The sequence below is a fragment of the Rhipicephalus microplus genome, chromosome X (assembly GCF_043290135.1).
Source record: "Rhipicephalus microplus isolate Deutch F79 chromosome X, USDA_Rmic, whole genome shotgun sequence".
Taxonomy (NCBI): domain Eukaryota; kingdom Metazoa; phylum Arthropoda; class Arachnida; order Ixodida; family Ixodidae; genus Rhipicephalus; species Rhipicephalus microplus.
In genome coordinates this window covers 461,483,418-461,510,982 of record NC_134710.1, presented here as the reverse complement: position 1 = coordinate 461,510,982, position 27,565 = coordinate 461,483,418, and the positions used below count along the sequence as shown (strand labels likewise).

Here is a 27,565-nt window from a genome sequence, read left to right as displayed (position 1 = left end):
AGTCTAATATGACTAATTCGTACTCAAAGAGGCCAAAAAATTTGTTCAAATTAAAAGAAGTCCAAAATAATGAAAGTTACCGTAATCACTTGAATCTAACGCGCACATTTTTTCCGGTTAAGAGAGTTCATAAATCGCATGCGCGTTAGAATTGAGTACAAAAAAAATGAATATGGTCATTCTATTGCCATCGGCACTTCCAAAATGGCCGCCCCCTACATGCGTCGGCCATTTCTGCCTATGTGTTTCCCAAGTGCGGCACTTCGTACGTGTGCTTAGGAGTTCGTCAGCTTGTAGTACATTAGCATCGACGGCATGGTAGGGCCGACTCCAAAAACTTGACGAGTGTACCACAATGCTGCTTTTAAAAGAAAAGTCATCACGTGTGCCGAAACGGACAGAAATCAAGCCACATCGCGGTCGTTCGGAGTTCCCAAAACGTGCGTGCGGGACTGGCGGAAACAAAAGCAGAATATTGTCGACAGCAAATATTCACGCAAAGGCTTCAGTGGACCACAGCAGGGTCGGTTTTCACAAATTGCAGAGCTGCTTGGCGAGTATGTGATTAAGCAGTGAGCGGCACAGCGGCCCGTGACGACAGATCTGCTCCAAGTGCAGGCTCCAAGTTAGCCTTTGAAAAAGGGCTAATGCAGAGCATGTTTAAAGCGAGCAGGTGCTGGCTAACTAACTTTGTGAAGAGGAAAAGCTTTTCCCTCCGAAGGCGAACGGGAATATGCCGGAAGTTGCCGGAGGAGTACAAAGAAAAGCTTCAGAGTCTTCAAAGGTTCCTCCTTAACTTGCGGCACAACAACGGCTACCTGCTTGGGCAAATCGGGAATGCCGATCAGACACCTCTTTACTTTGACATGCCTGGCACCACATTCGTCGAGAAGAAGGGGGCGAAGCAAGTTCGTGTGCTGACATCGGGCCGCGGTAAAACTAGAGTGACAGCAATGCTCCGTTGCACGTCAGATAGGCACAAGCTTCCCCCGTACCTCATATTTAAACGGAAGACGTTCTCAAAAGGAGTCGTTTTCCCGAGTGGTGTGATCAAGCGGGCCAACGGGAAAAATGGGTGCGTGTTGCAATCGATGTCTTAGTTTTTTTTTTTTTTTTTTTGTCGTGGAAACTGCGCGCGCGTTACAATCGAGGGCGCGGTAAAATCAAGTAAATACGGTAAATGAGCGGGGGGCTCCCCATGCAGTGGTGCATGTGCGTGGGGAAGTTTTAATAACAAATTACAGGACATACGTTAATAATTAAAGTAATCAATACATGTCTGTACACGTTGGCCTTGCAACGAGTCAACCAGTTTTGCGTGCAGTTTGCAAAGCAATTGTACTTCGGCTTCAGTATTCTCCTGGCAAAAGAAGTTGCGCGCGGCAATGTCTAGTGCTGACACTCTTCGAAAACGACAACTGTGTTTCCACTGTTACCATCTGCGCTGTAGCCTGAGCGTGGCCAGCACATGATGAGAAAGGAGGAGCATCTCCACCCAACACCGACTAAATTTCAAGGCCTCAGGGCTGCCGCAGTGACGTCAGAGGGTGGGGGCCGTGTCACGCAGCGATTGTGGCGAAAAGCCAGTGTTTCGTTCACGTTTTGGGAGAACCAACGCTCCCGTTGTCGCCACTGCTGCAGCTAGATTGCGCCGAATAAAAGATGTGGTAAAAAAAATCTTACTAAGCATCCTAGCATTGCTACACGGAGTAACCAAGTAGTGCATCTGGCTTACGAACGTTTTGATGTTCTAGCTCTACCGCTGCGGCGCACTAGAGAATCTCACGAATGATTTCAACATCTTGATTTCAAGTACAATTTATTTTGGGGAGAAAACCACATCTATCCTACTTGTTACTCAGTGTTTGAAGCTTCCCTTTTTTATTTTACACTGGCGTCACGAATGTCATCATTCATTCTGGAGCAGACGTTTTTCAGCAAAATGTTTGAACTGCACCATAAAATGTACTGAAGAACAATCTCCTTCGTGTGTCCAGCATCACAGCCATCGAAATCAGATGACTCATCTTCAGTGAGCAGATCTACGGTGAGATCTGTCGCCACTTGACGCTGATTGGGAATGGTCAAGAAGTCATCTCTTCCTGACAATTCCTCAACGACTGCGTAGCTGTGTGCAACGGCGTTGACAGCAAATATTGAAGGATGTACGAGTCCTCCTCCGTCAAGCTCCTTCACAAGCTCGTACTTGGGATTTTCCACGAAGACAGTGATTTCCTTGTCAATGGTTAAGATGTTTCTGCACTTCTCGCATTTCAGCCTTCTCAAGGTGGAGTAAACGCAGTATCCTGCCACATACACCAATACCGGAATGACATCCGTCATCTTAGACAAGGTGTCTTGCGTGACAACCACATTGTAGTTAGTGCGTGCTGCACCCTCGTCTCGGTCCAGGCCTTCCCACTGTTCGTCTCTGTGACTCTCGTCATGTGAACGTTTACTGACAGTCGGCAGCGTGCTTTGCAAACGCATCTTGTTTTCGCCCTCATAGATTTGCCGAATGTACACGTGATACTGCGACCGTGCGAGTTGCCTGTATTTTCCAAAGCGGTCTTCCAGGCCATTGGTTTGGATCTTGCCAAACAGGACGTAGAACATGTTGAGTTCGGTGAGGCAGTATCTAGCAATTTCCACGAGTTCATGAGTTGTTCGGTGGAGAGCAGCGTGAGTTTCTTTGGACAACTTCTCGCTGTCGTTCTCCGCAGTGCGATTCTTCCACTCGTCCAGCCAGTCCAAAAGGTTGTACAGAAAGTCCACTTGGGGGTCACCTAGAGAAGACACGAGGCGTTGGAGTTCATCCCTCAGCCATTTCCCCTTGCTTGGTGCCTGGACATTCACAATCTTCTACCACGTCAGCACAATATCAATGAAAGCCGCGGTCCCCTCAACAAACTGAAGGTTTTGCTTCGATTCAAGGGCTTTCAGGAGGGAAGGAGTTGTGAAATATCTGCAGGGCAAGTTTTACATTTTGTTTTTCAATGTCCGTCGGAAAGATCCATTTCCGAGTCAGCGTGTGAGCATGCCTCAGTAGTTGGCCAACCTCAGCATTGTACACATCTCTGATGGTTTGAAATGATGCCGTCAACATGCGCCGTCCGGTTGTGTGTTTTGAATCCATCTCGGGAAAAAAAAGCACTGCATGTGATTCTTTTGCTTCAGCCAGTTTTTGCGGATGCACTTCAAAATATGAACTGGGTCTATCACAAAAAACAATGGCCTTGCAGGATCACAAGGATGCTCATAGACAAAGCAAGTCTCCGAAGACGAGCAAGTTGGAAAAGACCGATCAAAATGCTCCTTAGCTTTCCTGTTGATTTTGTTCTTGTCGGTTACAACGCAAACAACTTTGTAGCCAATCTTCTCCAAGCCAAAAATTACTTCTTTCAGCACCTCGTGCAGAAACTTTCCGTCTGTAGAGCGGGCGCGCACTATATGGGCTACCTCTTTTAATTTTGACGTGAAGCTCTGAACCATAAAAACAAGAGCGCTGTTGGCCGCCTCTGGTGAGTTGTGCGCAATGCCAGTGATGTGTCCGCCTTTGTACTCAAAAAAAGGCTTCATGTGGATTTCGTCCACCATTAGCGTAACAACGCGCTGGCGATCGTCCAGGTCCGATATCCTCTTCGCCATGTATCTCAGAAAGGCTGACGGCTGGTGCTCAAGCTGGGGATTCATTTCGTATGACGAGCATACTGATCGGATGGTTACAAGATGCGGAAGAATGATGTTTCCGGAGCTGCAGATGTATCTGTAAGCGTGAAGCGAAATAGTAAAAAGTAGGCATGTGAACACCATGACGTCGGGCGAGTAACGTCTTCGCACCTTTTTTTCGGACAAAAGGTTGTGCGTCTCGATCAAAAACTTGACTGTGGGAACATCATCCTCTTCTGCCTTTTCACACAGCTTGGCAAGCAGTGCACGCACAGTTTCTACAGTATCTCCCTTCGAGGTGGTTGCTGTCGAAATCAGGTCGCGGTCCCATTTCTCAATAGCCTCAAGGACCTCCGCAATTTCTCTCTTCCCTGAAGCTACATAGGGAATCGAGATGTTACGTCCGAGCTTCTGAGTCGGGGCCTTCAAATATTGAAAGAGTACGCTCAAATCCGGCTTGATAGTGACGGAATATTTAATGCTCGGGGCATCCTCGTCAACGATGTGCAGCAGAATGAGGCGTTCGTTCGCTTCTATTGCGTGCCAGAAAGCCGATGAATTGCATCTCACGTAGTCGGCCAGGTCTTTCAGCGACTGAATACTGTCCTCTTCAACTTCATGTTGGAATGTCTCAGCCGACTGCTGAAGAGCTTTTTGCAGTGCGCTTGACTCTAGGCGCAACCGTGTTGCCTCCGGAGCATCTCGCGCGCTACGCTGTGAGGTCAGATATTTGGGGCAGTCGGGGAATATCGACGGAATTGCCCCTGGGAGTAGGCGCGCATGCGGCAAGGGGGCAGTGACTGTTCGTCCAGTCGAGTCGTCTGTATACGATTATTCGAGCGTGATGTCTTCTGGGAGGAAGTGAAGCTCACAGACCTGAAGAAAAACATAGGCCTTCGCATAAGTAAATAAACACGTTTTGTGGCTAGTGCTTTAGACATCTCCTTTACGTTGAATCGTTAGCAGTACTGCTGAGCTTGTGCCTAGCAAATATATATTAAAAATTGTCAATGCCAAATTCTAACAACTGCAGCTCATCTTGCGATGAATGGAATATTCAAAAAATTGATGAACTACTCACCCTCGTGTTCTCTGTTGGTAAAAAGTTTTCTCGCGGTATAGCGCGAATCCATTTTTGCCGACACTCTTCATCCTTCGGGAATCAGAATATCCGTACTTTGGATCCGTTCTTGTAGTTCCCGCGACATCGAGGTACACAACACTTGTTCGGCATTACGCACTCACCTGTTCACACGCAAACACGCATAGCCGAGGAAGAAACTCTCCGTGCACAAATACGCAAGAGTCACGGTGTCGTACACCCGCTGATGTACATATCCACGCTCAGTATGCTGACTTCATAACTGAACAGTGGCCAAAGGGAACGAACTGTGAAAATCGGAACGTACAACTATCGCTGCAGCAACCAGAACCCGGCGCCCGAGGAACTTGCCACTCTTCCACGAAAGCACGTGCGCTGGGTGACGCCTCCGCGAATAGAAGTAGCACGCTTCATAGTTTTAAAAAATCTTTATTTTAACCATCCTTTTTCTACGAGCGAGGTTGTGAACCACTTGCCAACTTTATTGAAGTTTATTTACATGACTCGGCAGGTTACGTCTCTATACATAACTCGTATTTTTTTTTTTCAATTCAAAAAGTAGTTCGGGACACAAGTTACTGCGCGAGAGGTGCTGGTTGAAATCGCTTCCCAAAAACTGGTCACCCGGCCGCCCGCGGCACAGTAACGGGTTGCGCGGCCACTGAAGGTCGCTGCCGTTAACACCGCCTCCAGTCCCGCTGACCCCTTCCTTCAGAGACTGGCCTCCGCTCCTATGGAGTGGGCCTCCACCCCGTGACGTAGGTGCCTTTGTGAACACGTGACATACGGCCTTGTAATTTAGTCGGTGCTGCTCCACCTGGAGAAAAGCAGATCGGCATTCTAAAGAGAAACACTCCGCTGCAACTTTTTTTTTTTTTGCTCTCTTCATGCGCGGTGTTGAAAGGAGAAGGGTCTCTACATAGCAGGAACGAAAAACAGGGAAGTGTGACGCCGGCGCGTTACAGATCGGCATGAGAGAGAGCCAACACTCTGTGACAGCTTTTTTTCCCGCTTTCTCTTCGTGCGCGGTGTTAAGAGGAGAAGGGTCTCTACGTGGCAGGGACGGAAGAAGCCGAAGCGTGGCACAGGAATGTCGCAGATTAGCATTTGGCAAACGTTCCACCGCAGTCTTTTCTTTCCTTTTCTTCATTTTCTTTTTCAAGCACAGCGATGAGGTGTCTGAAGTGTCACCGCAGGGTTGGGCGGGGTGCTGAGAGCATTTTCGGAGCGCGGTATAGCTTTGATAGGACCACAGCGTCAGTTTGAATTAAGTGTGTTGGAATTAAGGAGATTCGACTGTATTTACTATAGTCTGTGAAGTCCGAGTGAACTGTCCTAAGCTAGCAGACGATGTAGGCGGCATCGTGTGTTTGATGGGCAGTGACTAGCAATAGCCTGCTTAAAACAGACATTCAGTAATTTTGTTCATTTATCACCCTATTTCGTGTCCGCTGCGGCTCTCTCTACTTTGAGCTACAGTTCACTCTGCCTTGTGTTAGCCGATTTCTTACTTTTTTAAAATCTAACATGCACCCAATTTCTCAGGGTGAAGAAAAATGCACCTTTGTTTATTGTATTGAGATTTCTATAGCGACATGCCTGTTTGTTGGCTATCACAGAAAAATATATACAGCAAATTGTGCGACCATCTAGTGCGACCTTTATTTTTCTGTCAGTTTCATCTATGATCAAGATTTTGTCGCACTAAGGTTGGCCTCTTAGTACGCCTTGATCATGTTTATTTATCTTGTTGCGCTCTGCTTACAATGCATTGAATAAAAACATGTCCAAGCTTCTTTTTGAAGTCCACATATTTTATCATTTTTCGCCTGTAGAAGCTACTCCTGGTCAACATTTAGGCAAAGACATTGTAACCTCGAAGAAAAGTGTATTGGAATTTGAGCACTGTACAAAGTAATTATAATATTTCATAGCTAGAATCAATATTTATTAAGGGTTATAAGAGTGTTGTATTTGATTTCATTACAGCGAAACTATGCATATCAGAGAAGTACTCTAAAAGGTTCTCACACTGAGTGTGAGAGGGCTGATCTGGAAACCATTTTAGGTCAAGTGTGTTGAAGTTAGCGTAAAAACAATGAAATGTTGTGATGCCCGAAAATTCAAGTTGTTGTTTTCAGTTTCCTCTTCTTGCAGATTTTCATCATGAAAACATTTTGATGTGCTGTTGCATTTACCCCATCTATGCTTCTTGCATTTTTTTACAGCGCAAGCACCTCCTGCAGATTGGGGGACATGGCCTCCGAGAAATTGGTGTGAATGCCATGAAGGCTGTATTGGCACATGACGTGCAAGTGCTGTACAGCCTTCATGGCAGAAAAGGAAATAGGGCCTTTGTGAACCTGAGGCTCTGTAGATTAGCGACACGTTAGACTTGTTCACTGTTTTATGTGTGTGTACCCTTGTGTATTCTCTGTACTGCAGTGCTTCATGTGTACTATGGTATTTCTGTTCTTGTATGCAGATGTCATCTGCCAAAAAGCAGAGTGCGACCAGGCGGAGGCCCTCAACATTATTAAGAGGTGGCTGCCAGGGTCTGGTGACCGCTGTAGGAACAGGAAGCGGCGCTTCAGAGAAGCATTTGTTGTGGAGCAGCCCGATGATCCCCACTCTCAGAGTGGAGATTATCGGCTGCTCGCGGCAGCTGGCTTCCTGCTCAGCCACAGCAGCCAGGGCCTTGACAGCACCACTGCCACTGTGCCCCCAACACAACCTCACCTGCAGTAGAGCGGGCCTTTTTTAGTTGTGTATATATATTTTTCAATGTATATATTTTTTGTTGTACTTAATAAATAAAAAAACAAAGAATAAATGGTCTGCAGACTGTCGGCTGTGCACTGTTCAGCTAGCTTATGCTGAGTTGGAAGCACCATCACCATGTTTTAGTTACAAAAAATGCTGTAAACTGTATGAATATTCTCGATTATCTTGTGGACGACATATGTGGGGATTGCATGTGGGGAACATATGCTTCCAGCATTTACTTCCTAAGGACTTTTTTCGATCTGCTGTACCAAATACCAGTACCAAATAAAGCACTCGCTATTGCAAAAGATGGATTGATAAGTAAATAAACTACACTTCTAGTGTTAGCAAAGGGAATGGGGTATAAAATATGAAATAGATCGAGTAACTGCTTTCAGTTCTCAGCATTCAATTTTCTGTTACCCCAAGTATACAGGACTGCAAAGCTACAAGAGCGGGTCATCGAGGCATATTGTTTAAATCTTCCGGTAAGAAAAATTTCCTACTAATAATGGTTACATAACGGCAAGCCAATCAGTAGCCAATATTCGTCGTGCAGAAAACATTGGTGTAATAACGGCATTTGATTGGCTGAAATGTGGCCCTGGATTGCTCCAATGTCGGTCGTACATCGCTAGCCGCTATTCGTAGTGCATCAAACATTGGCGTAAAAATGGCATGTGATAGGCTAAAATATTGCCCAATGTTGGCCGAACATTGGCAGCTTTGTCAAAAAAAAACGAGTCATGTATAGTTACGTAACCTGCCGAGTCATGTAAATAAGCTTCAATAAAGTTTACAAGTGGTTCACAACCTCGCTCGTAGGAAAAGGATGGTTAAAATAAAGATTTTTTAAAACTATGAAGCGCGCTACTTCTATACGCGGAGGCGTCACCCAGCGCACGTGCTTTCGTGGAAGAGTGGCAAGTTCCTCGGCCACCGGGTTCTGGTTGCTGCAGCGATAGTTGTACGTTCCGATTTTCACAGTTCGTTCCCTTTGGCCACTGTTCAGTTATGAAGTCAGCATACTGAGCGTGGATATGTACATCAGCGGGTGTACGACACTGTGACTCTTGCGTAATTGTGCAAGGAGAGTTTCTTCATCGGCTATGCGTGTTTGTGTGTGAACACGTGAGTCGTGATGCCGAACAAGTGTTGTGTGCCTCGATCTCGCAGGAACTACAAGAACGGATCCAAAGTGCGGATATTCCGATTCCCGAAGGATGAAGCGCGTCGGCAAAAATGGATTCGCGCTATACCGCGAGAAAACTTTTTACCAACACAGAACACGAGGGTGTGTAGTTCATCATTTTTTTGCATATTCCATTCATCGCAAGATGAGCTGCAGTTATTAGAAATAGGCATTGACAATTTTTAATATATATTTGCTAGGCACAAGCTCAGCAGTACTGCTAACGATTAAAACGTAAAGGAGATGTCTAAAGCACTTGCCACAAAACGTGTTTATTTACTTATGCGAAGGCCTATGTTTTTCTTCAGGTCTGTGAGCTTCACTTCCACCCGGAAGACATCACGCTCGAAACATCGTATACAGACGACTCGACTGGACGAACAGTCACTGCCCCCTTGCCGCATGCGCGCCTACTCCCAGGGGAAATTCCGTCGATATTCCCCGACTGCCCCATGTATCTGACCTCACAGCGCAGCGCGCGAGATGCTCCGGAGGCAAAACGGTTGCGCCTAGAGTCAAGCGCACTGCAAAAAGCTCTTCAGCAGTCGTCTGAGACATTCCAACATGAAGTTAAAGAGGACAGAATTCAGTCGCTGAAAGACCTGGCCGACTACGTGAGATGCAATTCATCGGCTTTCTGGCACGCAATAGAAGCGAACGAACGCCTCATTCTGCTGCGCATCGTTGACGAGGATGCCCCGAGCATTAAATATTCTGTCACGATCAAGCCGGATTTGAGCGTACTCTTTCATTATTTGAAGGCCCCGACTCAGAAGCTCGGACGTAACATCTCGATTCCCGATGTAGCTTCAGGGAAGAGAGAAATTGCGGAGGTCCTTGAGGCTATTGAGAAATGGGACCACGACCTGATTTCGACAGCAACCACCTCGAAGGGAGATACTGTAGAAACTGTGCGTGCACTGCTTGCCAAGCTGTGTGAAAAGGCAGAAGAGGATGATGTTCCCACAATCAAGTTTTTGATCGAGCAGGTCAACCTTTTGTCCGAAAAAAAGGTGCGAAGACGTTACTCGCCCGACGTCATGGTGTTCACATGCCTACTTTTTACCATTTCGCCTCACGCTTACAGATACATCTGCAGCTCCGGAAACATTATTCTTCCGCATCCTGTAACAATCCGATCAGTATGCTCGTCATGCAAAATGAATCCCCAGCTTGAGCACCAGCCGTCAGCCTTTCTGAGATACATGGCGAAGAGGATATCGGACCTGGATGATTGCCAGCGCGTTGTTACGCTAATGGTGGACGAAATCCACATGAAGCCTTTTTTTGAGTACAAAGGCGGACACATCACTGGCATTGCGCACAACTCACCAGAGGCGGCCAACAGCGCTGTTGTTTTTATGGTTCAGGGCCTCACGTCAAAATTAAAAGAGGTAGCCCATATAGTGCGCGCCCGCTCTGCAGACGGAAAGTTACGGCACGAGGTGCTGAAAGAAGTAAATTTTGGCTTAGAGAAGATTGGCAACAAAGTTGTTTGCGTTGTAACCGACGAGAACAAAATCAACAGGAAAGCTATGGAGCATTTTGATCGGTCTTCTCCAACTTGCTCGTCTTCGGAGACTCCCTTTGTCTATGAGCATCCTTGTGATCCTGCAAGGTCAATGTTTTTTGTGATAGACCCAGTTCATATTTTGAAGTGCATCCGCAAAAACTGGCTGAAGCAAAAGAATCACATGCGGTGCTTTTTTTTCCCGAGATGGATTCAGAACGCACAACCGGACGGCGCATGTTGACGGCATCATTTCAAACCATCAGAGATGTGTACAATGCTGAGGTTGGCCAGCTACTGAGGCATGCTCACACGCTGACTCTGAAAGGGCTCTTTCCGACGGAAATTGAAAAACAAAATGTAAAACTTGCCCTGCAGATATTTCACAACTCCCTCCCACCTGAAAGCCCTTGAATCGAAGCAAAACCTTCAGTTTGTTGAGGGGACCGTGGCTGTCATTGATATTGTGCTGACGTGGTGGAAGATTGTGAATGTCCGGACACCATGTCAGGGGAAAAGGCTGAGGGATGAACTCCAACGCCCGGTGTCTTCTCTAGATGACCCCTAAGTGGACTTTCTGTACAACCTTTTGGACTGGCTGGACGAGTGGAAGAATCGCACTGCGGAGAACGACAGCGGCAAGTTGACCAAGGAAACTCACGCTGCTCTCCACCAAACAACTCATGGACTCGTGGAAATTGCTAGATACTGCCTCACCGAGCTCAACATGTTCTACGTCCTGTTTGGCAAGATCCAAACCAACGGCCTGGAAGACCGCTTTGGAAAATGCAGGCAACTCGCACGGTCGCAGTATCACGTGTACATTCGACAAATCTATGAGGGCGAAAACAAGATGCGTTTGCAAAGCACGCTGCCGACTGTCAGTAAACGTTCACATGACGAGAGTCACAGAGATGAGCAGTGGGAAGACCTGGACTGACACGAGGGTGCAGCACGCACTAACTACAATGTGGTTGTCACGCAAGACACCTTGTCTAAGATGATGGATGTCATTCTCGTATTGGTGTACGTGGCAGGATACTGCGTTTACTCCACCTTGAGAAGGCTGAAATGCGAGAAGTGCAGAAACGTCTTAACCATTGACAAGGAAGTCACTGTCTTCGTGGAAGATCCCAAGTACGAGCTTGTGAAGGAGCTTGGCCGAAGAGGACTCGTACATCCTTCAATATTTGCTGTCAACGCCGTTGCACACAGCTACGCAGTCGTTGAGGAATTGTCAGGAAGAGATGACTTCTTGACCATTCCCAATCAGCGTCAAGTGGCGACAGATCTCACCGTAGATCTGCTCACTGAAGATGAGTCATCTGATTTCGATGGCTGTGATGCGGGACACACGAAGGAGATTGTTCTTCAGTACATTTTATGGTGCAGTTCAAACATTTTGCTGAAAAACGTCTGCTCCAGAATGAATGATAACATTCGTGACGCCAGTGTAAAATAAAAAAAGGAAGCTTCAAACACGGAGTAACAAGAAGAATAGATGTGGTTTTCTCCCCAAAATAAATTGTACTTGAAATCAAGATGTTGAAATCATTCGTGAGATTCTCTTGTGCGCCGCAGTGGTAGAGCTGGAACATCAAAACTTTGGTAAGCCAGATGTACTACTTGGTTACTTCGTGTAGCAATGCTAGGATGCTTAGTAAGATTTTTTTTACCACATCTTTTATTCGGCCCAATCTAGCCGCAGCAGCGGCGACAGCGGGAGCGTTGGTTCTCCCAAAACTTGAACGAAACACTGGCTTTTCGCCGCAATCACTGCGTGACACGACCCCCACCCTCTGACGTCACTGCGGCAGCCCTGCGGCCTTAAAATTTAGTCGGTGTTGGGTGGAGACGTTCCTCCTTTCTCATGATGTGCGGGCCACGCTCCGACTGCAGCGCAGATGGTAACAGTGGAAACATAGTTGTCGTCTTCGTAGAGTGTCAGCACTGGACATTGCCGCGCGCAACTTCTTTTGCTAGGAGAATACTGAAGCCGAAGTACAATTGCTTTGCAAACTGCACGCAAAACTGGTTGACTCGCTGAGGGCCAACGTGTAGAGACATGTATTCATTACTTTAATTATTAACGTATGTCCTGTAATTTGTTATTAAAACTTCCCCACGCACATGCACCACTGCATGGGGAGCCCCCTGTTCATTTACCGTATTTACTCGATTCTACCGCACCCTCGATGGTAACGCGCACCCTGTTTCCACGACAAAAAAAAACTAAGACATCGATTGCAACGCGCACCCATTTTTCTTGTTGGCCCGCTTGATCACACCACTCAGAAAAACGACTCCTTTTGAGAGCGTCTTCCGTTTAAATATGAGGTACGGGGGAGCTTGTGCCTATCTGACGTGCAACGGAGCATTGCTGTCACTCTAGTTTTACCGTGGCCCGATGTCAGCACACGAACTTACTTCGCCCCCTTCTTCTCGACGATTGTAGTGCCAGGCATGTCGAAGTAAAGAGGCGTCTGATCGGCATTCCCGATTTGCCCAAGCAGGTAGCCGTTGTTGTGCCGCAAGTTAAGGAGGAACCTTTGAAGACTCTGAAGCTTTTCTTTGTACTCCTCCGGCAACTTCCGGCATATTCCCGTTCGCCTTCGGAGGGAAAAGCTTTTCCTCTTCACAAAGTTAGTTAGCCAGCACCTGCTCGCTTTAAACATGCTCTGCATTAGCCCTTTTTCAAAGGCTAACTTGGAGCCTGCACTTGGAGCAGTTCTGTCGTCACGGGCCGCTGTGCCGCTCACTGCTTAATCACATACTCGCCGAGCAGCTCTGCAATTTGTGAAAACCGACCCTGCTGTGGTCCACTGAAGCCTTTGCGTGAATATTTGCTGTCGACAATATTCTGCTTTTGTTTCCGCCAGTCCCGCACGCACGTTTTGGGAACTCCGAACGACCGCGATGTGGCTTGATTTCTGTCCGTTTCGGCACACGTGATGACTTTTCTTTTAAAAGCAGCATTGTGGTACACTCGTCGAGTTTTTGGAGTCGGCCATACCATGCCATCGATGCTAATGTACTACAAGATGACGAACTCCTAAGCACACGTACGAAGTTCCGCACATGGGAAACACATAGGCAGAAATGGCCGACGCGCCATGCCGACGCACGTAGGGGGCGGCCATTTTGGAAGTGCCGATGGCAATAGAATGACCATATTCATTTTTTTTTCGTACTCAATTCTAACGCGCATGCGACTTATGAACTCTCTTAACCAGAAAAAAGGTGCGCGTTTGATTCAAGTAATTAGGGTAACTCATTATTTTAAACTTCTTTTAAATTGAACAAATTTTCTGGCCTCTTTGAGTACGAATTAGTCATATTAGACTGTAGTACAGTGGCTCATGAGATTACCCGACTAGTTTGTTTCCCGAAACACAGTATCTTAAAGCAGTACTAAATTTCTGCATGTTACATAGGCTTAATAAAAATCAAGAAATACACACCAAAGCCGCAGCCACAGCTTCACTCTGCACCGCTGCCTCTGCTGCCTCCACTCCTCCAGTTGTACGAGCAGGCAGCCGTGGAAGGTCAGCAGGTGGCTGTGCTGGCTGGGCGTGCTGAGGCACGGACAAGAGCCGTACCTCGTTCTTCAGCTGTTGCACCTCCTGCTGAACATCTCTTTGTTGCCGCCTGATGCCAAGTTGGACCCGCAGGATCCGTAGCAACAGAGCTGAAACATACAAGAGTACATACCATATTTACTCGCACAATTTGCATCCTCACATCATTTGCTCACCAGTATAATTAGCCAGCCTGCTTTACTACAAGAAACTTTTTGCTCGCATACTTTGCCCTCCCCAACCAGCCCGAGCCACCTTGCCAGCACACACACAGACACATTTGACTTCATGGTGCTCTGGTCAGGCACATCTCTTGTCGAGCAGGTGAGTGCAGCAATACACAAATGGGCTGAGTTCAAGGTCCCTTCGTCCATGAACTTTTATGCTTTCCCTAGAATATCGAACTTCAAAACCGAAACCTGTTTATGTGTAGTCCGAAATGCTTAGAGGTTTGCCTCCTATCTTCCCACCTCTTCCACGGCAAGACTGTATTCCCGAGACACAGCACAGATGTTGGACACGTGCAAGGACCTGTCACATCAACTAGATGAGGCAGGTTTTCGCACTAATTTTTTTTCGGTTTCGCCATTTGTCCATTGCGTTTTTACCATTCCTTTGTGACAGGCTCCAATAATTATATATGAGGCAGATTGCTGTTATAAAGCTTACTGAAAAAAACTGGAACTGTGCAACCGCCAAGCACATCAGCGTGGAGTTCTTCGACATGCAATATTCAGTATGGGAGCCAGCAGAAGAGTGCGTTGAATAAGACTTAGCATAGAAGCTTGAGTGTGTTGGTTAGATATCGGAAGAAACACAACGCAATAGAAGACTGGAACAAGGAATGGGGACACACACCCAGGCAGCACGTCGCCGTTGGACCAATCTTGGACCAACATCGGCTAACATCGGCACCGACGTCGGGCCGACATCGGAAGTGCAACTTCTTCCAATGTCGGGCCGACGTTCAAGCCAATGATGGGCCGACGTTTTGCCGATGTTTTAGCCAGTATGCAACCAACATTGGGCCAACGAAGGCCCATCGTATTGCCGACAAAGCTGCCAATGTTCGGCCAACATTGGGCCATATTTCAGCCAATCACATGCCATTTTTACGCCGATGTTTGCTGCACGACGAATATTGGCTACGGATGTACGACCGACATTGGACCAATCCAGGGCCACATTGCAGCCAATCAAATGCCGTTATTACACCAGATGTTTCCTGCACGACGAATATTGGCTACTGATTGGCTTGCCATTATGTAACCATTATTAGTAGGGAATTTTTCTTACCGCAAGATTTAAACAATATGCCTCGATGACCCGCTCTTGTAGCTTTGCAGCCCTGTATACTTGGGGCAAGAGAAAATTGAATGCTGAGAACTGAAAGCAGTTACTCGATCTATTTCATCTTTTATACCTCATTCCCTTTGCTAACACCAGAAGTGTAGTTTATTTTTTTACCAATTTATCTTTTGCAATAGCGAGTGCTTTATTTGGTACTGGTATTTGGTACAGCAGATCGAAAAAAGTCGTTAGGAAGTAAATGTTGAAAGCGTATGTCCCCCACTTGCAATCCCCACATATGTCCCCCACATGGTAATCGAGAATATTCACAGTTTAGAGCATTTTTTTGTAACTAAAACATGGTGATGGTGCTTCCGAATCAGCATAAGCTAGCCGAACAGTGCACCACCGACAGTCTGCAGACTATTTATTCTTTGTTTTTTTTTTATTTGATACAACAAAAGATGTATACATTGAAAAATATATATACACAACTAAAAAAGCCCCGCTCTACTGCAGGTCAGGTTGCGTTGGGGGCACAGTGACAGTGGTGCTGTCAAGGCCCTGGCTGCTGTGGCTGGGCAGGAAGCCAGCTGCCGCAAGCAGCCGATAATCTGCACTCTGAGAGTGGGGATCATCGGGCTGCTCCACAACAAATGCTTCTCTGAAGCGCCGCTTCCTGCCCCCACAGCGATCACCAGACCCTGGCAGCCACCTCTTAATAAAGTTGAGGGCCTCCGCCTGGTCGCACCCTGCTTTTTGGCAGATGACATCTGCATACAAGAACAGAAATACCATAGTACACATGAAGCACTGCAGTACAGAGAATACACAAGGGTACACACACATAAAACAATGAACAAGTCTAACCTGTCACTAATATACAGAGCCTCAGGTTCACAAAGGCCCTTTTCCCTTTTCTGCCATGAAGGCTGTACAGCACTTGCACGTCATGTGCCAATACAGCCTTCATGGCATTCACACCAATTTCTCGAAGGCCACGTCCCCCAATCTGCAGGAGGTGCTTGCGCTGTAAAAAAATGCAAGAAGCATAGATGGGGTAAACGCAACAGCACATCGAAATGTTTTCATGATAAAAATCTGCAAGAACAGGACACTGAAAACAACAACTTGAATTTTTGGGCACCACACCATTTCATTGTTTTTTTACGCTAACTTCAACTCACTTGACCTAAAATGGTTTCCACATCAGCCCTCTCACACTCAGTGTGAGAACCTTTCGGAGTCCTTCTCTAAATGCAGTTTTGCTGTTATGAAATCAAATACAACACTGTTATAACCCTTAATAAATATTGATTCTAGCTATGAAATAGTATAATTACTTTGTACAGTGCTCAAATTCCAATACACGTTTCTTCGAGGTTACAATGTCTTTGCCTGAATGTTGACAAGGAGTAGCTTCTACAGGTGAAAAACGATAAAATATGTGGAATTCAAAAAGAAGCTTGGACATGTTTTTAATCAATGCATTGTAAGCAGAGCACAACAAGATAAATGAACATGATCAAGGCGTACTAAGAGGCAACCTTAGAGCGACCAAATCTTGGTCATAGATGAAACTGATAAAAAAATAAAGGTCGCACTAGATGGTCGCACCATTTGCTGTTTATATTTTTCTGTGATAGCCAACAAAGAGGCATGTCGCTATAGAAATCTCATCACAATAAACAAAGGTGCATTTTTCTTCACACTGCGAAATTGGGTGCATGTTAGATTTTTAAAAAAGTAAGAAATCGGGTGACACAAGGCAGGGTGAACTGTAGCTCAAAGTAGAGAGAGCCGCAGCGAACACGAAATAGGGTGATAAATGAACAAAATTACTGAATGTCTGTTTTAAGCAGGCTACTGCTAGTCACTGCCCATCAAACACACGATGCCGCCTACATCGTCTGCTAGCTTAGGACAGTTCACTCGGACTTCACAGACTATAGTAAATACAATCGAATCTCATTAATTCCAACACACTTAATTCGAACTGACGCTGTGGTCCTATCAAAGCTATACCGCGTTCCGAAAATGCTCTCAGCACCCCGCCCCATCCTGCGGTGGCACTTCAGACACCTCATCGCTGTGCTTGAAGAAGAAAATGAAGAAAAGGAAAGAAAAGACTGCGGTGGAATGTATGCCAAATGCCAATCTGCGACATTCCTGTGCCCCGATTCGGCTTTTTCCGCCCCTGCCACGTAGAGACCCTTCTCCTCTTAACACTGCGCATGAAGAGAAAGAGGGGAAAAAAAGCTGTCGCAGAGAGTTGGCTCTCTCATGCTGATCTGCAACGCGCCGGTGTCACGCTTCCCTGTTTTTTGTTCCTGCTATGTAGAGACTCTTCTCCTTTCAACACCGCGCATGAAGAGAGAGAAAAAAAAAAAAAAGCTGCCGCGGAGTGTTTCTCTCTCGAATGCCGATCTGCTTTTCTCCAGGTGGAGACGCTCCTCCATTCTCATCATGTGCTGGCCACGCTCCGGCTGCAGCGCAGATGGTAACAGTGGAAACACAGTTATCTTCGAAGAGTGTCAGCACTGGACATTGCCGTGCGCAACTTCTTTTGCCAGGAGAATACTGAAGCCGAAGTACAAATGCTTTGCAAACTGCACGCAAAACTTGTTGACTCGTTGCAAGGCCAACGTGTACAGACATGTAGTGACTACTTTAATTAATGACGGATGTCCTGTAATTTGTGAATAAAACTTCTCCATGCACATGCATCACTGCATGGTGAGCCCTCTGCTCGTTTACTGTATTTACTCTATTCTACCGCACCCTCAATTGTAACGCGCGCCCGGTTTCCATGACAAAAAAAAAAAAAAAACTAAGACATCGGTTGCAATGCGCACCCTTTTTTCTCGTTGGCCCGCTTGATCACACTACTCGCGAAAACGACTCTTTTTGAGAGCGTCTTCCGTTTAAATATGAAGTACGGGGGAAGCTTATGCCTATCTGACGTGCAACAGAGCATTGCTGTCACTCTAGTTTTACCGTGGCCTGATGTCAGCACACAAACTTGCTTCGCCCCCTTCTCCTAGACGGTTGTGGTGCCAGGCATGTCGAAGTAAAGAGGCGTGTGATCGGCAGTCCCGATTTGCCCAAGCAGGTAGCCGTTGTGCCGCAAGTTTAGGAGGAACCTCTGAAGACTCTGAAGCTTTTCTTCGTACTCCTCCGGCAACTTCCGGCATATGCTCGTTCGCCTTTTCTCTTCATAAAGTTCGTTAGCCAGCACCTGCTCGCTTTAAAATGGCTCTGCATTAGCCTTTTTTCTAAGGCTAACTGCATAGCCTGCACTTGGAGCAGTTCTGTCGTCACGGGCCGCTGTGCCGCTCACTGCTTAATCACATACTCGCCGAGCAGCTCTTCAATTTGTGGAAACCGACCCTGCTGTGGTTCACTGAAGCCTTTGCGTGAATCTTTGCTGTCGACAATATTCTGCTTTTGTTTCCGCCAGTCCCGCACGCACGTTTCGGGAACTCCGAATGACCGCGATGCGGCCCGATTTCTGTCCGTTCCGGCACACGCGACGACTTTTCTTTTAGAACCAGCATTGCGGTGCACTCCTCGAGTTTTTGGAGTCGGCCCTACCATGCCATCGATGCTAATGTGCTACAAGATGACGAACTCCTCAGCACACGTATGAAGTGCCGCGCATGGGAAACACATAGGCAGAAATGACCGACGCGCCATGCCGACGCACGTAGGGGGCGGCCATTTTGTAAGTGGCGATGGCAATAGAATGACCATATTCATTTTTTTTTTCGTACTCGATTCTAACGCACATGCAATTTATGAACTCTCTTGACCGGAAAAAAGGTTCGTGTTAGATTCAAGTAATCACGGTAACTTTCATTATTTTGAACTTCTTTTAATTTGAACAAATTTTCTGGCCTCTTTGAGTACGAATTATTCATATTCGACTGTAGTACAGTGGCTCATGAGATAACCTGACTAGTTTGTTTCCCGAAACACAGTATCTTAAAGCAGTACTAAATTTCTGCATGTTACATAGGCATATTAAAAATCAAGAAATATACACCAAAGCCGCAGCCACAGCTTTACTCTGCACAGCTGCCTCTGCTGCCTCCACTTCTCCAATTGTACCAGCAGGCAGCCGGGGAAGGTCAGAGGGGCGCTGTGCTGGCTGGGCGAGCTGAGGCACGGACAAGAGCCGTACCTTGTGCTTCAGCTGTCGCACCTCCTGCAGAACCTCTCTTTGTTGCTGCCGGATGCCAAGTTGGATCCGCAGGATCTGTAGCAATAGAGCTGAAACATACAAGAGTACATACCATATTTACTCGCACAATTTGCATCCTCACATAATTTGCTCACCAGTATAATTAGCCAGCCTGCTTTACTACAAGAAACTTTTTGCTCGCATACTTTGCCCTCCCCAACCAGCCCGAGCCACCTTGCCAGCACACACACAGACACATTTGACTTCATGATGCTCTGGTCAGGCACATCTCTTGTCGAGCAGGCGAGTGCAGTCTTACACAAAATGGACTGAGTGCAAGGTCCCTTCTTCCATGAACTTTTATGCTTTCCCTAGAATATCGAACTTGAAAACTGAAACCTGTTTATGTGTAGTGCGAAATGCCTAAAGGTTTGCCTCCTATCTTCCCACCTCTTCCACGGCAAGAATGTATTCCTGAGACACAGCACAGATGTTGAACGCGTGCAAGGACCTGTCACATCAACTAGATGAGGCAGGTTTTCGCACTCTTTTTTTTTTTTTCGGTTTCGCCATCTGGCCATTGCGTTTTTACCGTTCCTTGTGATAGGCTACAATAATTATATACGAGGCAGATTGCTGTTATAAAGCTTACCGAAGAAAACTGAAACCGTGCTACCGCTAAGCACATCAGCGTGGACTTCTTCGACATGCAACATTCAGTATGGGAGCCAGCAGAAGAGTGCGTTGAATAAGACTTAGCATAGAAGCTTGGGTGTGTTGGTTAGATATCGGAGGGAACACAACGCAATAGAAGACTGGGACAAGGAATGGACACACACACACATGAAGGGCGACACACACAGCACTGTGTTAGCATCGCGCTTCCTTGTCTGCATCTTACTTTACGTTGGGTTCCCGACAATTATTGGAGAGTACTTATGTCCTCTGGTATAACCCTGTCGTGGGAACTGGTTTTTGTGAGCACTGTTCAAAAGAACTTCAAGAAAATGGGGGCATTTGAACAGGCTTAGCAAACAAATGACAATCCGCTTTGAGACAGCTCTGACAGCGCCTGCAACATATACTCTCAGTTGGGCTTTTAGGGCAGCGATTCCTACTAGCTTCGCACATAACCGGATCGAAAAAAAAAGTACACATAATACGCGAGTATATACCCCATTTGACTCTGTAGCTTTGATGAACCAGGCAGATACACAAATTTATCCAAAACTCCATTGATTCTGTTGCAAAATTATTCAACAAACAAATTGTGATGTTATCCATGTTACTATACGATTGTGGCACTTTACCATTGCAGCTTTCCAGGAGGCACACATAGTGCAGCGTTAGTTCACCACTCGCAGTTAATTGTATGCAGTAGGTTGCTCACAGCAACTGACTGCATGCAATGGCGAACATCTTGCATGCTTGCACCGCTGTTTCAGCATGCTGGCTGCTTCCCATACGGCTATCAATTGATGTTCACAAAATTGGGAAGATGAAGAAAGACAACACAGTGCCCTCTGGCCACCCTATACTCCAAACCTCCAGCCAACAAACAAACAAAAGAAACAGAAGTATGCAAATGAATATTATTCCTAATGCAGCTGGAATGGAGTGTAGTTTTCACCAATTCTGTGTGTTAAGTCAATATGGAGTGAGTTAACTCCATAAAGTAGCTTTTCTCATAACAGTGTTCACTCTATTGTAACACAAGGAGTGACTTCATAGCATCTAGAAATAAAAATGGAATCTTCAGTATTTGATAGAAATGTGAGGCTCTACCTTAAAACAACAATAATCTGGAAAAAGAACTCATTACATTCGAAAAAAAAAAGGTAGCACAGTTGATCCCCTTTACAAGAGACACTGATGTAACAGACAAACGGAAATAAGAGGCACCAGTGTGCAGGCTGACATTTGGCCCATCATGCATCAGGCACTCCGTAGATGCGCCTGTGCAGCCGGGAGCCCTGCAGTCAAGCATGCTGAGCAAGACTGTTGACCACTGTACAATGACACATTGCCACAAAGTTTCAAAACTTCATTTCACAGACTTCTGCAAAAGCTTCTTACACTCTTGCATAATTTTTGCACAAGCTTCTCTCATTCTTGCGTGATTTTCGTCAGAACATATAAGTGGTGGAAGTTGTATATCCCCTAAAACTTGCACAATACAAATAGCATACATTAAAGTCTATCACTTAATACGTGCCTAGTGTAACAATGAAAGGAAACTCACGCATGGTTTGCTCCGAGCCTTCCCCGTGCGGTGCCTCCTTGAGCCTTGGAAAGCACTGTACAGCTAGAGCAAAGTAGCATCAATCCAGTGTTAATGGCAGGTTAACAAGACGACAAAACTAACCCCCATATTCATAAACGCTCCCCGACTCGACTTTCACCCTTCACTTGACAGAGTTGAGCACTTTGCCGCTGCTCGTTTGAAAGCGACGCTGCGCTACTCGAGAATCACAGCAGTTTATTGCTGACATGCAGCAATTTTCTCTGCTTAGAGACGGCGCTCCCATCAGCCATCTCAAGTGAAGGTGAAGCGTTGAGTGGAGGGACGTTCTAGAATACGGGGGTAAGATTGGTTGCAAGAAAACTACAATAGACACACTTAATTTTTACACTTCATCTATATTGTACAGCTACACACATTCTGCATCCTTATAATGCAACATATACATACAGGCTTATAAAGTAAACACTGTAGGCTGCTCAAATAACACCTACACAAAAAAATTACCCAAAAGTGGCCATGCGCAAAGTACTTTTATTTGAAACTCACAAAACTTTTGCGGTGATGGAGAATAAATAAGACAGGTTACGCTTGGAGGCACATGAGACCTTCGCAGCTTTCATAAAGTACAAAAAACAATATGGTATGTGTGTGTGTATGTACGCATGAAGCTTCAGCCTTTACATACGGTTTCTTGAAAGAATCGACTATGAATTTTATGGCACCTGTGTCCTTCAGCGCAATTGAAAGCCTGCTGATCAGTGTGTGCAATTGTGGAATAGTTACATGGAAAATGGCATGAAACACCTAAAATCAAATTTTTCTAGCTAGGAAATATGCAGCTGTGTATACACAACACATGCTGCAAACAGTGGGAGGTGACCACAAGAGTGATTTGAGTGTAAGCGGCAGTATTCCGCATTCATGCACCCCGCCATTTTCAACTGTTGCCCAAAAGCAGCACCACTTCAGGGTGCTACTTTTTTTTTTACATCATAAACCGCACGGAATACAGCGAGGATGAAAACAACATATGCAATTAAATTTTGAGCACTATTTATTGTGCGCATGATTGATTGATTGATATGTGGGGTTTAACGTCCCAAAACCACTATATGATTATGATAGACGCCGTAGTGGAGGGCTCCGGAAATTCAGACCACCTGGGGTTCTTTAACGTGCACCTAAATCTGAGCACACGGGCCTACAACATTCCCGCCTCCATCGGAAATGCAGCCGCCGCAGCCGGGATTCGAACCCGCGCCCTGCGGGTCAGCAGCCGAGTACCTTAGCCACTAGACCACCGCGGCGGGGATGGTGCGCATGAAAAAAAAAAATAGACCTTTGTACAACGACGAATTCATAATTTGCCTTCACGGACCTTCTGTTAGGCTGCACCACATACAGATTTTTTGTGGCTTTCAAAAGAGATTTGAAAAAAAAAAATAATAACCGTGTTTACTCTTATCATGAGCGCACTCACTAAGTCACCCTCATTTCAGTCGCCAAAATTTTGAATTTTTTTTTCTCCCACATATTAAACACACACCTTACGTTCATCCGCTGAAGTCCCACGGGCTCCCCCCCCCCCCCCTTGCCGCCTTCACTCGCTGCCACGTGCCATTTTATTTTTGGTTCTATTTGTTCACGAAACGTCCCCTGTCTTTTTTAATTATCTCTTGTAACATATGTGGCATTATCTTGTTCCCGAGGTGCCACAGGTGCTCTGCTATGTAGATGCACCATTAAACTAGTATTTTTGATCAACTGTGCATTTCTGATGTTTACCTTGCAAGTACGTAAAACTGGCATGCTTCTTGATCTACGATACACATGTGGCTTGTCTCACTTTGAAGGAAAAGTTAGCATACAATGGTGTAAATGCTTAGAATTTGAAATATTGAGGCAGCAGCACACCGGAGATGATCATATGGTAAAGAAACAAGTGCTGCCTTATTACTGGCAAGTTGTCACTTATATGTACAAATAAAGTTTGCGAGCTAAAAAAAGTACAAAAGCACAGCGAGGCTATGATGTGGTTCAACCTGTGGGTTCGCTTCATTTATCACGCCATATGATGAAGCTTCCTTTGGTAAAACTGCTCAGATAAGAAAAAAAGTTTGCTGTCCAATACAGCAACTATACAAAGTGTGCACGTGCATCTCGCAGCGCCTTTTCGTCACTTCCGAAATGCGCCACCAACATGCCCGGGCACCAACCGAATCTATTGCCTACAACTGCCATGTTGTCTCCTCGTGCTTGCACCCGTTTAGTTTTGCCTCACGATGCAAGTTTGAGAAATTATGAGCTGCTAGTGAGGCAAGTTGATTTAGTAGTCCACGCAGAGGGAGCAGAGCTTAGGGTGTTTCTTCGCTGAAAGTTATAACCTGAAAGTGAGAACGCACATTCCGATTTTCCTAAAAGTACCAGTGTATTTGGCTGGTGCAGATTCACAAAAGCTACTTGAAGAAACTTTGCAATATTTGCATCTTCAGGTGCAACTTCATTACGGGTAAGTGCCATAGCCAAGTATTTACCTGCAAACAGATATAGCTTACCAAGATACTGTACATACAAACTTGTCCGCAGTTAAAATCATGATGGCGAGGAAGGCGGTTAAAATCGTGATGGCGATCGCGGAGATTTGGTATTGCATTGAAACAAACTATAAAGAATGAGAAACAATATTAGTTCACTTTGAAGTATAGCCGATCGGTTCAAGTAGGGCGTCAGGATTTTTTTTAATTAATCAATTAATTCTATACACGGTCTCTATCATGTTCAGTGACTCCACTGTACATTAGCGTACAACAAAAGCAAAATACAAAGTGAAAAGTGTGTTAAAGCATACGCGAAAAATAAAGTGATGACTGGCATTACCGCGGCACACACCACGCAAAGTTGCTATCTGCCTTGTTATAATATCTTCCTCGACTATTTCCACAAATTGCAATCAAAGAGGCTCAAGCTCAACATCAGCACTGTTTAAAACACTTGGGGGGGGGGGGGGGGGGGGCATTGCTACTTTGGTGGCGTAGGCCGTGACAATATATTCATAATATTATATCTCTTGTAAACTTGCCTAACTCTGCACGACTAGTTTTCGATGGGAGCAGCTGTGCTTCGCACATCCACTCTTAAAATTGCGGCTCGAGAGATTTTGAGCTTTCACTTGTTTTTGGGCCAGGCAATTTGTAGTGAAAGCAAGATAATAGGCCCTCATAGGTTGTGGCGGGCAGCCGGTGTACGCCGTGGCTGGTATATGTGTCGCACATCTTGATTATCTGGTCTTGTATCGAGTGAACGAGCGAGGCCTTCCTAATCCAATGAGCTCGTTAAAGTAAGACAACAAAAAACCACAATGCTTCCACATCGTTCACAGCAACAGATGACGAGCCCCCAACAAACCGCACTGCAGCACGTGAACTGCCGTAGGTACCCAGGGAGTTACCCGGGCATGGCGGGAGAGGACGACAACGGCAGAAGTGACATCACAAGAACACTATGTATAAAGGGGACATTTAAAGACTTTTTTCCCATTTTTAAACTTCGTGCACTGTTCTGTCACAATTTATAGCTCAGAATAGTTGTATTTTGAAAAGGGCACTAATTCATAAGCCCAATGGTTCAAGGATGGGTGCATTTAGGGGGCCCATTCTACGTTTTACTTATGCCCTTCAAGAACTTGCTTACAAGGCCAAAGTCCTGTTTCAAAAAGAACACGCTAGTGCGTGGCCAGCAGTCCGTCAAGCATTAGTGCTGGTGAGATTTGGATATGCAGCGCATGAGCATCCTCATCTGCTACTTCTCTGCTCATGCTCTCGGGGCTTACTTGCGAGGCACGGTCCTTCGCACTTTTCATTTTCACACTGTAAATCAACTGATACCAACTCTGCCTTCCATTATTTAATAAACCAATATTTCATGGTCACGAGGACGAGCTTAAAATGTTTGCTACATCAGACCTGAACAGCATTTTGAGTCATCGAAACTTGCTAGTTGCAGTGAGCATTATGCGAAAAATATGATGTGCTTTACGGTGGCAACTTGCAAAACACTGCAGCAACGATTAAAATTATGCATTTTTTGTGCTCACAGGAAATCCCTGAAGCAGGAGGCACTGGGCTAGATAAATTGCGCAGCTAAAATACGGATGCGCTTTCCAATGCTGTCATGCGTACAGGCGGAGAAATGGCAGACAAAACTGGGCGCACCCCGATTCTATGCGCATGCGTCCCATTCACAAGCCTCGCTGCCAGTTAGCACCACATGGCTCACTGTCCATGAGCTCGCTTGTTTCCTGTAACAGTGGACCATACGGTACACCTATTTAAAAACGAGGATAGAATGTATATAATGCAGAATCTGATGAAGCCATGACGATGTGTTGCTGATGAAATCTGGAACTCTAGTTAGTACCCTTATTGTTAACCAGCCGACCGACTAGCAAAAAGATTTGCGACTGAAATGATGGCATCTACACCTGCCCTTAAAAGGACACTAACAAAGTTTTTGCCGCCGAGATTTTCAGCCAAAGCAAAAGATTGGGCCATGAAATTCATAGACAATAATAATTTCAAGCAGAAACTACGAAAACATACTGAATTTAATGAGCCTTTTACAAAATGCCGCGTCTAGCTCTTAGACACGGAGTTTTCTAAAAGGTCGCGACATTTATTTTTCAAGTTTTTTTTTGTTATTCAAGACAAATCTACGGTGCATTGTTCACAGAAAACAAAATTGCCTCGGTAAGATTTCTTTGCGAGCAGCTTACTAATTTTAAGGCAGGCGCGTTGATTCGTGAACTGAAGGATGCGAGTGATCGATCTTGCCTGCTAGTGGATAGGCGACAAAGGCTTTACCTCATGTCCTGGTGTAGCTAAGTCACGCAAATGGAGCAGAAAATGTGCATTATCATTTATTTCACCTAAATATCACACGTATGTGACTTATTGCCGGTGACAGGTGATCAGGATGAAGTCGACAAGTTGCAAATCTGAACAAGAATTCACTCGAATGAAAAACCAACCTATACTCACGTGCACGGTGAAGTCGAACACGTCGTCCGTCAATGTTGTCGCTGATGCCCGAAGGAAAAGAGAAGAGGACAAGCGACGGGGTCGTCTCTTTCTATAAAGTCGGCGGAATTGCCAGAACGGCCAACACAAAAGGCATCGGGTTGACATTCCTCCATCTGGGCATCAGTCGCTCCACCCGGGCATGCAGCTGCTACTGGTTCTACTACTATCCTCTTCCCCGTGCCTCTTCCCGACATTGCAGTGTTGCTGCCATACTCGCGAACCTTTTTAAATTAAAGCACGCAATCATGTATTATCGTGCGCCCTACTAAACTTAAAAACAGTGCACCGGTACATGAGATCACGAAGCGCGGTCCACGCCATCACAAAAGCAATTAGAGAAATGAAACAAAGAAAACAAAAATGTATAAAATATTTTGTCTCAATACGATCCGCAATCCAGTTTCCTGCAGCGGCTTTTGGCTCTGTATGAACGGCCAAGCCAGTGCCAAGCCAAGCTTGCGTCCCTGATCAGCTGTTTGTTTACATCGAGAATTCAACAGTGAACTGGCAATTTGTTTAGCTAAAGGGCTTGAAATTGAATATTTCTCTACGTACTACTGCTGCACTTTTCCTCTCTGTTTCCTGATCACAGTGATGAGATTGAGGAGGTTACAATTTAGAAAACAGCAAGTGCAGCTCAAACATTGCTAGTATCGCTGTTTCGGTAATAAAATGTTACAAAGATTTTGCCCCGCGACCTGCTTGCCGTGTTCGAGCACCCAGTAGAAATTTACGGTGCCGCGTTTGAAAGAGTTGAATAAAATTGCAATATTACGAAAGAAAGGCTCTGAAGCAACATCGCATTTTATCAGGCCTACACCTCCCACACCTAGACGAGTAAAACTCGTCGATATTATCTTGCAAAGCTGGGTATAATATTTAAAACACATTCTCTAGCCCACGATGAATTGTTCTCTCGTGTGGCTTCTCCATTTGGTACTGTCATGTTAAC

The 27,565-nt window shown here is 45.7% G+C and overlaps 2 protein-coding genes across 5 annotated transcripts in view; one reads left to right on the top strand and one right to left on the bottom strand.

The window, feature by feature from the left end:
- The window catches only part of LOC119166791 (uncharacterized), a 32,937-nt gene extending 25,333 nt beyond the window's left edge, over positions 1 to 7,604 (top strand). For all 3 annotated transcript variants that reach the window (XM_075880696.1, XM_075880694.1, XM_075880695.1), the window contains one exon: positions 7,257 to 7,604. In XM_075880696.1, the coding sequence (XP_075736811.1) occupies positions 7,257 to 7,535 (279 nt within the window). In that variant the 3' untranslated portion in view covers positions 7,536 to 7,604. The remainder of the gene's footprint in view (positions 1 to 7,256) is intronic.
- Positions 7,605 to 15,533: 7,929 nt separating this feature from the next.
- LOC142776662 (uncharacterized) lies at positions 15,534 to 26,999 on the bottom strand. 2 transcript variants are annotated; one of them, XM_075880691.1, is made up of 5 exons: positions 26,572 to 26,999; positions 21,533 to 21,587; positions 19,291 to 19,379; positions 15,978 to 16,137; positions 15,534 to 15,880 (listed from the first exon to the last, which is right to left on the bottom strand). In XM_075880691.1, exons 1-5 carry the CDS (start codon positions 26,716 to 26,718, stop codon positions 15,618 to 15,620), a joined length of 714 nt encoding a protein of 237 aa, XP_075736806.1. In that variant the 5' UTR covers positions 26,719 to 26,999; the 3' UTR covers positions 15,534 to 15,617. The 2 variants fall into 2 exon arrangements, with proteins under 2 accessions (XP_075736806.1, XP_075736807.1); XM_075880692.1 differs by having other exon boundaries at positions 21,533 to 21,595; positions 26,572 to 26,986.
- Between the last annotated feature and the right edge of the window lie 566 nt (positions 27,000 to 27,565).